General features: G+C 35.0%; 1 protein-coding gene across 2 annotated transcripts in view; it reads left to right on the top strand.

Moving 5' to 3' along the window:
• The window catches only part of PTPRD (protein tyrosine phosphatase receptor type D), a 384,170-nt gene extending 374,786 nt beyond the window's left edge, over window positions 1-9,384 (top strand). For both annotated transcript variants that reach the window (XM_074812018.1, XM_074812017.1), the window contains 2 exons: window positions 2,945-3,080; window positions 5,453-9,384. In XM_074812018.1, coding sequence (XP_074668119.1) covers window positions 2,945-3,080; window positions 5,453-5,521 — 205 coding nt within the window. In that variant the 3' untranslated portion in view covers window positions 5,522-9,384. The remainder of the gene's footprint in view (window positions 1-2,944; window positions 3,081-5,452) is intronic.
• The last annotated feature ends 3,566 nt before the right edge of the window (window positions 9,385-12,950 follow it).

Genomic DNA, 12,950 nt, shown 5'->3' with positions numbered 1-12,950 from the left:
AAGAATGAGCCTTATTCTTCCTGACATTAATGAGTTTTGAGAGGAGTAATAAGCAATATTTATGCCTTTATGCAGACATACATAAGAAAGCAAACTGATGGTATTCTAAGTTCTTTGTTCTATGCAAACTTGTCCACTTGTGACTGCAATGAAATGCTGCTTGCAGTAGCTTATACATCCCTCCAAATGGGTGTCATCTTTCATGATGAAATTATGGAGATTTGTACCATTGACTTCAGTAGAAACAAAGTCAAATCCAGAATAATTCATCATGGTTTGGTCTTTAAATGTCTTATCATCATTGTAACAACAATTTAGAGATTAGTAATGCTAATCATCATTATCAGTGTTAGTCAGCTTACATGAACAGGAAATGTCCCTAGCAAAATTAGTAGGTTTATTTGTTTCTTTCAGGAAGCACAAGATCCTGGGTACCCTCACTTTCATAGTCTTTGTGAAATTATTGCAGTAATGCCTACAGTTTGTACCATGATGAGTTTTTAAGGATTTCCCTTGTACAGAGAAATTCTTCACATAGCAAACTCCCCTACTGCTACTTCCCTGTGGTTTCCTTCCCACTCTAAGCATTTTTCACAAGTTTACTTTATCTGTTACGCAGTAAACCCCTGCCACACGCAATTTTAAAATGTTCTCCTTCACTGGCTTTTTTACAAAGAGATTTTTGTGTTACAATTTAAAAATTTCTAACCTCATCAGGCAGTTAATTAAAAAATAGTAAAAGAACAAAGGACTGCTCACTTTGAAGCAAAATTCTCACTTCAACCAATTTTAAATACTTACAGTCTTGTTATTCCAGACTTCAGCTGGAGAGTAAGGAAGACTACCCTTTCCCAGAATGCATTCAAGATGTATTTTTAACAACAAACTCTTTTCTCTTACTAAAACAATACTTCCTCATGGCTCATTAAAGCATCCCAACTTTGGTTTCTAACTACTTAAACTTTGGTGAATCATTCTACATCATGTTGTAATGCCTCCTCTATTTTAAAAATTCAGGATTCTTTAAAACCTGTGTCTCATTGCTTCATTAAGTGTTGTGATAGCATGCAGTTTGCTCTTTGGCTTGCACTGAAAGAAAGCAGATGATCATTAAAATGGTACTAGTACTGATGTGGACTTCCATCACTCTTCAGAAATCCTAAGCATCTTCTAATAGGAATTGTTACAACATTAAAATATGCTTGTCACTTTCAGGGGAACAGGATCAGTTTTCTACAGACCTTACCAAAATATTACACTTGATGATTTGCATTGAGATCTTTTCATATTAGTCTGTCTTTCTCATTAAGTAGCTTCTCCAGATACATTTTCATTTCTTAAGAACACAAGACAACAAATTAATTCACTCCTTTTGCTGAATTAAAGAGTTCTGAGTAGGTTGGGTTTTTTTTAAAGTAATAAAGATTGACTAATTTATTATTTAGAAAATCATACTTTTTTGTTGGATATCTTTAAATGGTTGAGCTGGACTAGGAGCAAGAACAGAAACTGGTAATCTGTCCTCACTCTGCTGGTCAGTTTTTGGGCTGCTTGGTTTAGATCACAGTTTCATCAGCTCTGTAAAGTCCAATCAGGTTCCAACACTAATCTTCCATGATTTTTTCAGCATGTTTCTTAAACATTACCATTCTAGTTTACCTCATGAGGGAAAGGAGTCCATACACTCCAGTTGCTCCAGATGTCCAGGACAGTTGTTATCACATACAGCACTGAGAGCATATTTTGTCAAGTTGTGTCTCAATTGTCCTTTGGCTTCAGCTCTCTGAAGGCACACAGGTTATGCAAAGTTGCTAAATCCAATCACATATATTTAATAGCCCTAGAAGTGCTCTGATCTAGACCAGACACTAAAATACTATCATACAATTTGGACATTTGATTTCCACAGTAGGTTTGTGAATTCAGTGGATCTCTGTCACAGTCCGTATCAATTTCAGAGTTTTTCAGTCTTTCCCTGCAGTTCATGTTCTTCAACCCTTCTGTCTGGTGAATAGGTCCCAAGTTTATCTGATTGGAGAAAACCTTGAGAAATTATTAACATCAACAGTGAGATGATGGGGTGCTTATTTTCCACCCATACCGGTTCAGATCTGGAAAATGTTTTTTTCTGTGTAGTTACCTGCCTCTTTGTCCAAGAGTCATCCTCATGAATAAGCGATTGTTTAATTTTAATAACTGACAACTATTGGGTCTATTGATTACAGGAATATCTATCACTTCTTGGGTGTTTTAGCTAATAACAGAAACCCAAGACAGAACAGGGAGCAAACAAGCCATATGTTCAAAGAAGACATTCCAGACTAATGTAGACATACATGACATACATCTATCAGTATTGGAAAGCTAAAGATGCAAACTGCCAGACTTGAATAAAAGTTGTGTCTTAAGGGGTTTTTGTATCCATTATTTAAATTGTAGCGTGTGTGAACAATTTCAATATTAATTGAAAATCCACTGTCTATCTGTAACTCAAAGTAGAAGGTAAACTAACACACTGAAGATCTGCAAAATAGGGCATATATGTGAACAAGCTAAAGTAAAGCAAGCAGTAAAATACGTTTTGGCATATTTTTCTCTTATCAATTCCAGTGTAGGTTGTTGACAACAAACATTCTCATTTGCCTTCACCATGTACTGATTACTCTTATGTCTGGATGAACAAACCAAGTCACTTTGCAATGAAGACCGGAGAGTCAGGAAGTAGTTAGTAGCATGTGAATTCCTTGAGTGCAACTGTTCTTCTGAACACAATGTGGTGGTTTGCTGTGGAATTTTGCTTAGTGAGCCTTTCACCATATAGAAATCTGTACACATATGGTGTGTTGTAACCACAGATAATTTGTCAGCCAATTCTTTCAGCATTAATTGTCAATTAACATTCCTTTTTTCCATTTTCTTTTTTTTTTTTTTTTTATTGCAACAGTGCGGGTGTTGGAAGGACTGGAGTATTCATAACCCTGAGCATTGTGTTAGAAAGAATGAGATATGAAGGTGTTGTGGATATCTTCCAGACTGTCAAAATGTTAAGAACGCAGCGGCCAGCCATGGTACAGACAGAGGTGAGCAAAACAATATCCGTATACAGTGATGAAGGAAAAGAAGGGGTATTATCTCAGCCAAAAATGCACAGATAGAGACTGTATAAAATGTGCTTACATTTATATCTGACATCGTATAGTGACTATATGACTACAGTGTAAAATCTGCCATAAATGTACTGCAAGGACTATTTTCTGTTACAGAAGTAGAAACTGAAAGCTGGGGGGGGAAAAAGTCATTTCAGTAGTGGATCCTAAATTATAGTAGTTGAGGAAAACCATTTTTGAAGAAGCATTACCCATTTTTATTTGAACCTTTGTTTCCTGGCAGAAATGTGTGGTAATAAAGGAGGCAAATTGTTTCTGCAGGTGAATCCACTGACTTTTTTGTTCCAGGAGCAAAGTATTGTTCATGGCTTCAGACTGACACTGACATATTCATTGTTTTCTTGACTTTGTGTCACGAAGCAAGTGGCTGTTTGGTCTGAAAATCATAATGGTAAATTCAGTGTTCAGGAAAACTATAGTAAATGATTTCTGTGCTAGCAAGAGTGCCATAAGGAAAGGGATGAGCAGTATCAACTGATTTCCTGGGCCTGGATGCTTGGAACTGTGTCATGTCATAAAGAATACTTAAACATTTTCAGTTGTTCTTAATTTCTACTTAAATTTCTGGAGACTTGGACTAAGCCAGAGACAATAGATTAGGAGAAGCAAACAAAAGGGCAAGAGAACAGAAACATTTTAAGTCATACATTTATTTAGTATAATTTGATTGACACTGGCCTTTAAATTATAGTCTGTGAACTTTAAAATGGTTCCCCAGAGTTTGCCATTTTAAATTTAAAATTAAACTGGGTAGAAAAAGACTAGGTAGTCTTATTTTTAACAAGACAACTTCATAAAAAATTATATGAAAAATAAAGATACTTATTTTTAATCTTGTCAGTTAGCCAAGTAAACCACTGTGACCAAACTGAAGAGTTAATTCCATTTCTTTTCCATTACCATCATTCTTCTGGATAAGCAAAATGAAAAATGACTGCTTTCTGTTGTTTTGGTTCCAAGAAATAACTACAGTATACAGAAGAACTATGCTTCTTGGAGCCTGCCTGACAAATACAGAGTTCAGCTATGCAATACATTCTCCTTCCTCCTGCTTTGACTTATTCCAGTATGTTACCCTTCATCTCCCCTGCTGAAAGTAGAAGTGTTGTGTACTCATTTCTTTCAGGATTCTGTGGAAAACAAATCTCTCATTCAGTAGTATAAACTGCCAGGAAATCTAATCCTTATTCAACAAAGCACTTGAACTCCATGTGGACCACACATAGACTTAAAATTTACACGTCTAATGCATTCTCACTCTGTTCCAACAGGAAACAGAAAAGAACTATAAGTGATCACGCCACTATATTGAAGCAAATATCTGATGAGTCTCCTGGTCTCCAAAAGAATTTTCATTGTGATCTTAACAAGTATAACCTGTGTGGGGTTACCACATAGCACTAACAAATAAATAAGCAGACCACCTTGGTATTTTAGATGGCTTTCAAAAGCAATTTCTTTTCTTTTTTTTTTTCTTTTTAACACTTAAACTCTGAGTGGCAGTTTCAAATGAGTACACAGACACACCATTTTAGTGTAAGTGTGCAACATTACATAAATGTGTAAAAGGACTGCTGTGTGGGGGTGACAATAACATAAAATGCCAAATGTTGGATTCCCCAGAGGTATAATCAAATCTCTCACCACACTAAACATTTCTCTGTTTCCAGGTGTAGGGTGAAATACAATCTGTTTCATGTTAATAAGGTGCTTTAGCTGTATATTTCTCTCTTAGGCCTTTTTCTTGCCACAGGCTAAGATATCTTCACATCTTCATCAAAGCCTATATTACTGAGAGGTTGTGATTCCCTTTGCTTCCTTAACATGATTTTTAACCTGCTGGTTTTCCATACAGCATTCTGTATTAAGGCTGTGATGGATTTTGTCACTTAGCATGTTGTGTTTGCTATAGAGTTAATTGAATATTTTGCTACTTATTTTCAAGTACATGGGGCACCAGTGATGCTCCCATAAGAAGAGAGCTTTATGCTGATGTCATATTAATCCAGAACAACAAACGGCAGTAGTTGTGTGTATAGTCTCTGCACAAAAAGAAGCTGCATTCTGTGGAAAACATTATTGCATTAAATGAGTGTCTATCTTCATCTATTGTAACTCGGAATGGTTTTCTGTTGATATCAGCAAGATAATATTGCTGAACTGCAGATACCTCTATGGTATGTTTGTCTGTAGCCACAAAGTATTCATTCTTAGTTGAAAGAAAATAGAAACCAACCAATAAGCTGGCTTTTTGATGCTTTTGTTTTCTGTCTTTCTTTCTCCAGGATCAATACCAGTTCTGCTATCGAGCCGCACTGGAATATCTGGGCAGCTTTGATCACTATGCAACATAAAAACCCATCGTGGATTTTTATTGCAGGCCCTTTAAGATCCAGAGAGCCGCTTCTGAGCCATACGATGTGCTTTAGAAGTACTTCTTAACTCTTAGCTAAGGAGCGATTATTGGGGATATATAAAATAAAAAACAAACAAACAAAAATAATGGGGATATATAAAACAAAAACAACAAAAAAAACCCTATTCCATGTGGACCAAGATTTCACAGTTTAATAACCTAACCATAATAAAAGAATCCTGACCACTGAGGCGTCTGAAGGATCTCATTTACAGATACCTCAAGGGTTCGACATTGGTTGAAGTTAAAGGGAAGAGGAAATTAATCAGAAAGAATGATCATCTTGTTCAGGATTGCATGCTTTTGCAAAGAGGAATTTTGAGAGAACTGCAGTTCAGTGCAAGATGTTTGTTAAGAAGTTGGGTCCTGGCTTCTCAAACAAAGCGGACTCTTTACTTCAACATCACCCCTTCCAATTATATTGCTCATCATAACACTTTAGGGAAAATGTGGGAATGTTTAAAAAGAAAGTCCTTGATTTAGTTTTTTAGTATTGTAAAGATACTGCTGACCTGTGCTTCATTTTTAACTGTGTAAACTTTTTCCTTTTTTTAACAAGAATTTATCATTCAACGAAGTGAATTAAAGAAAAGGTTGCATAACTGTTAATCTTTTTGTTTAAAAACTGTAGATTTTTTTTAAGCTGTAGAACTGTTATCTGTAATATCGTGCTGTAGAAATGTTAAATAATTTGAAAATTTGCACATTTTTGTGCAGTCCTATATTTATCTACAGTACCACAGTCTTGTTAGATATTACTTTTACAGTTTTGTTTGTTTTATTTTTCTTTAAGAAAATATTCATTGAAATCAGTTAAATAAAAGTGGGGCTTTTTGGTTTCTTTTGGAATCAACAGGGAGGCGCAAAGTATAAAGATGCTGCTAACACACACACACACACATGCACACATATGCACATGCACACCCACACCCTCTCTCTTTCTCTATATATAAATATATGTATTACTGTCTACCCTTCTCTAACTCTCTGTGTAGTTACAGAGATACAGATAGGTAGATATTCACACACATACACATGAACATATCAATTCTTCCATACCTGGATTTATCAAAGCATTGGGAAAGCTTTTCAGCATACTACAATTATATTAAACTAGTATTTGATCATCTCTGCATTTCCAAGATTCATAAACTTCTGTTTCAAGGGGAAGTGAGGAATGCACATCATTGATATTTGAACGTCACCTGTATCCCAAATAATATTTCTATCCATGTTACCACTTGAACACACACACACATGCACACACACACACACACACACACACACAGAGTATGTGATTTAGGCTTCCAGTGAAGTTCAATATTTGTAACACTATAGTGCAATAAGAAATCATATTATTAAATGTAGGAGGTGTGCATGTGGGAAAGGTCAGTGCATATCCCTTTAGGAGGGGAGAATGTTGTAATATACTAGGTATTAAGATGTTTTAAAATTGTATTCAATAGTATACTGTCTATAGTGTGCGCTATATAATTTACATTTATCGTATGTAACAGGGCAAAGCCAAACACACATTGCTCTGTGAAATCAAATGTTTTCTGGCATACAGCATTGTTTGGGGATGCTAGGTTTTATTTTAATTTTACATTTAGAGTGCCTTATATTTGATGCCTATTTTGAATAGCATTTCTTTAAGTTAGCCTTCATTTGTATTTAGTTCAGTTTGTTCATATCTCTGTTATTCTTTTCAAACATTTTAATACATGTATCAGACAATTTTGAAAAATATGCATTTCCAGTTTCTAATCAAGTATGGATGGTAATAAATGATAACCCAAAACATGTAGGTAGTCAAGGCCCTTTATCTTTCCATATTTCTAATAGACCAGCCCACAAATTAAAAATCTATTTCTCATTGTTTTTTCAAACCCACTGTGTCACTGGTTATAGTGTTATCGTTGCAGAGATGTAGCAGTACACTAGCAGTGTAGCTGACATTAGCAGTGCTCATGCATTTTTTTTTTCTATTCTGGACCAAGGCCTACTCATTCACTTGTGTCAACAGATTGCTAGTCAACCCATTGCTTTCAGTAGGAGGGTTCATGTAAGGCTAGCAAGATGGAGTCCACAGGATATATTTGAGAATTACACTAGGTTTACTTCCAGGGAACAAAGAAAATTCTGTAAGCAGCACAAAGTATTTTTTGAGACTCTTAATAAGATGCCAGTAATATTGACCCTGATTTCCATCATGCCTTCTGCCATTGTCAGTACATGAGTATCAAAGGAATTCTTTCTTTGGGGTTGTCATTGGTATGGCTTGTCAATGTGACCTCAATGTTTTTCTTCTTCTTTCACTTTTCCCAGTACTAGCAGAAAGAAAAATATGAAAGACCAAACTCTAGCAAGCATTGTGTTTGAGCACTTTTGTAAAGAAAAAGAAAATCAAAACAAAAATATAAATATATATCTATGGAATAGAAGTATTATAGAAGGCTACCTCAGAATGAGATTCTACAACTTACATCTGAACCAGAGAAGAATGTGCACTATGTTTCTTTTTCTTCTTCTTTCTTGATTTGTATATTAATGTAATTACTGAAGTGCCAGGTTATGTGGTGTGGTCATGTTCTTCAACTCAAATGTAGGGGATCAGAAAACACAATAATCAAAAAAGCATCACTTTGGAAACATAGACTAGGGAAGATTCTTGAACACTGGATCTGTAAAAGGATCAGAGCATTCTGCCTGGCAGACTGTCTTGCAAGATCCAAAGAAAATGAGGGAATTTAAAAAAAAAAAAAAAAAGCAGAGCCAATTTGTGAGGAAAACTGTTGTACAACTAAATATTCCTTTCAGTTTTTATGTTTCTTAAGATAACTGTAGCATCATTGATGTGCATTCCACTTTCTGTATTCTTATATCTAGTCACTCTACAGTTAATTTAAATTTTGATCATCTTTGTCTACATACATCATACATTTCCAAGCTTAAAATTAGTTTTATCAACATAACCAGTACGGTGCTATTATTTAGGTTTATATGTGTAGTTATGTCTAGATTTGTAATTAGTTGCAAGGGGGGGGGGGGAAACCCACAAAATACATAGAAATGATTTATACAGAAGTTTAATTTAGCTCTTTTTTTAAAAAATAGAGAGGTTAGATAGTGGAGAGGCTGGGGGAAGGTGTGGCCCTCTAGGGAGATTTGCACTTTCTATATGTACCTTTGTACTATGCACTGCCCTATTGATTCTACACCCAGTAATGTTATAACTTGAACCCATCTGTAAGAAACTGCTTGTAAAATCCACTTGTGTGTATTTAAATGACACAGAACATGTAAAAGGAAAAAAAAGTTTGCAACGACTAAAAAAAAGCAACTTTTTTTTCCTTTTATTCTCTCCTATTTTTTCTTTATTTTTCTTTTTCCTTATTTTATTTTCTTTTTTTTCTTTTTTAAATTTTTTTTTTCTTGGTGCCCTGATACTCCACAGATATCAGAAGGCTGCAGGTCTCATCATAATCATCCATTATGTGGCTTTGCCATTCAAGCTTGGAGTGTCTTTACAAAGATAATAAAAAATTGTGTTCTTTGCTCTTGTTTTGGATGCATAGACTGAAAAATTTAAAAAATTACCTTGTAAAATGGCTTGTTAAAAAAGATACAATTACCTCTAATTAGTAGTACGCATAAATGTTTTACAGAATGAAAGGCGTGCTTTTATTTTCTTACTTCGTTACATTGGTGGCGAAAGAAAGTCTGTATGAAAATCAGTTCTTTGCTGACACAAGTTCCATTTGTTACAAATGAATTCTAATAAAATGTCAGTGTTATGCAGCCCTGGTCTTCTTTCTTAAGCAGTACTTTTGAAATCAAAACTTGTTTGGTCCCTCTTGGTGATAAAGGAGTTTAATTGGAACTACAAAGCAGTCATTAATCTTCTTAACTAGCAGCTGGACAGTGGAAAATGCCTTCTTAGGTTAGCAAATATATATCATCTTCAGAAGCAAATTTTGAGCCAGCATAGGCAATCTCTTTGGCATAAATTCCCATAGCTTCATGAATATAATTGAAATTATCACACTTTACATGCCTCAGGAGTTCCCCTTTGTGCTTTAGCAATGTATCATTACACTGAGAAAATAGACTTCTGTCCATTCTTAGGTGCAACCCAAACAGGGAAAAATATTCACAATAATTGGGGTAAACTATGAATTTTTCAGTCCTGCGGATTTGATGGGTTCTGGAGTAAATCCAAAGTCACTTCCCAGAATTCAGTTACTGAAATTGTGACAAGCAGTCATGACAGATTTTTTACTCATTTCTGCTATGCACTGCATGTGCAGCAAGTGCAAATATGGGTCTGTGAAGCTGCTATCCAAATACTATGCAAGTGTTTTCAAACACTTTGAAAAAGTTTTAGATGAACATGCCAAGTGTAGAGGCAAGCTACAAGGGGCATGGCATGGCAATCTATTCAAGGAAAACATAGAAGAGTGTTGTTCCATTTACTTGTTTTGAAAGAGAGCAGGTTCTGTCTCCAATATTGCTTTGTTAGTAAGGGAACACAGTCTATTAATGATTAGTATTAAGTACATGTTAGTAAAGAATTCTCTGTGCTGGAAGGATGTGCAAAGACATTAACATTAGACTAATTTCTAAGAACTTGTATCGTTCTTAACCTAATTTCCATGTTAAGATGCTGTTAATAGTGTAAATGTGAAGCCTTGGTATTCTTACAGAATCTTATTAATGTTTTTCCACTGACTTCTGTGGATTTTATAATTACTGCTTTGCAGGCTGCCTTTGGCTTGAACCGTTTTTGCGTAGTCTGTGCAAGGTGGTTTAAAGCTGTATTATGTAAGGGTTTCTTTAACTGTCTGAGTGGCTTTAGATCGTGCCCTTTAATGTCAGCATTGACTTCTTTGGATTTTCCTGTTCTGTGCATCTAGCATGGGCCAAAATAAAGTGTGAACATGAATATTGACAAAAATATTTGGCTATGTATGGGTTAATACATTTTAACTTAATGGGTTTTAACAAGACTAGTTCTAATTCATGCTTCCTTCTCACTGAAAAACATATTTTTATGTCATGTACTTTGAGATCATTAAAGTTAAGAAATGTTGTTGAGATGTGAAATTAACCCATCTCAAAGCAAAACAGAATAACTTTTGCATCTCTTCAATATTATAAAAGCTCTTGGACCAAATTCCCAGATTCCCAGAATCTTTGGTGTTCTTTCAGTCTGGTATGTCTCAAAATGACACAGTCGGTCTGATTATAGAGCAAGACAGAATTTCCATCTGTGGTTTGTATTTCTTTTCCCACTGCCCACTTCTCCCAGTCTGTGTGAGCTTAGGGCAAAAGTGAGCCACTGGTAAAGGTATAAACAAAGTACTGAAAAAGTACTGATAAGGAATATATAGAAAGAGCCTGTTCACTAACCAGTGTTCAGAACAAGTCAGAACCCAACAGGTCAGTACCCAATGAAACATACATGTCACTGGTCAAAAAAACAAACAGAAAAATGTTCACAGAAATTGCTGAGTCCTTTTTGCTTCAGATGTGAACATGACCTTTTTCTTTTTTTTCCCTCTTAACCAGCTTTATAAGCAGAACGAGCTTTAATTACTTTTCACAGACTTTGGAATTTTGAGAAAAATAACCAGCAAATTTGCTGATGTGTAAACCAACCTACCAGTGATAAATGACTTTCATAAAACTTAACATGAAAAAAAATACATATCTTGCCCGTGGAGTTGCTGAATTCTATGAAATAGCCTTGCATTTTGAAACCTTGAAACATCTTCAGACAATCATACTTAAACAATAACACTAGATCAAATTGACAAAAATATCCACGGAAGGTACGAAATTATATCAATATTACTTGCACTGTCAAAGAATATCTTTAAAGCAGTTTCAGAAGTGTGAAAAAGTAGTACTTTTTTCATTCTGTCACTGCGCATGGGGAAGTGAAACACTGATGGGGTATGAGGCTACAAACCTGTAGCAAATTTTTATTTTAAGACCTGTGGCAAACTTTTATTTTATTTTATTTTATTTTATTTTATTTTATTTTATTTTATTTTATTTTATTTTATTTTATTTTATTTTATTTTTAATTCTCTTTTATTTGTTTATTTTATTTTATTTTTAAGGAGGGAATATTAATGCTCTGCTACTGACTGCAACTATTTGGAAGGTTACTTAATTCAAAAACTGAAGGATTTGAATAATGTAGTTGTAATGCTATTCAAGAGAGAGTATTTTCTTTTTATGCTGTCCTGTGTGTTTTAAATAAGGTGGTTCTGTCCTCCAAATCTGCTTATGAAGGATACCATAGTAGGATACAGAATATTCTTCTATCCATAATGCAGTGAGTCAGGATGGAAGGAAACATCTGCCAGCTAGCTTTCAGAGCAAAGCAGATAACCTGCAAATGAGACATTGTAGTGAATAGAGATCATTTTACATCTAGACTATAAATAGGATGCTTTTGAACCCAAAATGCATTCAGCTTGCTTCTGTCAGCAGAAGTCTTTATTTTGTAGCAGAAACAAGCAAACAACATTTCTTTGCCAATAAAAGCAGTTCGTTATATATTCAACAGCCTTATTGGATCTAGAATGTAAATCTTTGAAGTCAAAACTGCTTGGAAATGCCTTTCCTTCTCTCATACACAGAAACAAAAGAACATAATGTAAGATTTTCTTCAGTGGAAGAAATTATTTGAAAATACATGACGATTACTATGCTTCTGGTCTTCAAAAATCCAGTTTGCTCATGAAACTTGGTAGGGTCTAAAGGAATGAGCCCAATGTTCTATTGTGGTAGGCACTTTGCAAACACACAGCAAGTTCTCATCCATACAGCAAAAGAAAACAAAACATGATCTAGGGGATGAAGATGGCATTTCCAAGTTTATGAGGTAAATTGGTGTCATCACTGACTCTGAAGCCAAACCAACGAGCTAACTCTGCCAGTACGAGGCATCTTGTTCAGACACTGTGGTAATTCAAAGTAAGTACCCCAAAACCTGCAAAAATCAGTGACTAGTGCTGAGTACCCAGTCACCCACTGAACACAAATCTGGCAAAACAGCTGTCTTTCACTGACAAGAGTAAAACTGTGTATTTCTGTTCCATACACATAAAATGTTTATCAAGTTAATATAACATCCTTTCAGTAGTCCACACTTCCAAAGGATATTTTGCAAACATTTAACGCATTCACACCTTCTGTTTGAACTCCTTTTGTTCCATTTGCTCTGTAAAAGTTTGCTATTCCCATTTCATCAGATGCTTATACTTGTTCTTTGGCTGTTTCCTTTAGAGCTTAGTCCCTGACAGTTTTAGAGAATTGGTACCAAATTTACAGCACTATGCAGAAAACTGGAA

Source organism: Strix aluco, chromosome Z, assembly GCF_031877795.1.
Source record: "Strix aluco isolate bStrAlu1 chromosome Z, bStrAlu1.hap1, whole genome shotgun sequence".
Classification (NCBI taxonomy): Eukaryota; Metazoa; Chordata; class Aves; order Strigiformes; family Strigidae; genus Strix; species Strix aluco.
This window is presented reverse-complemented; position numbering and strand designations above follow the sequence as displayed.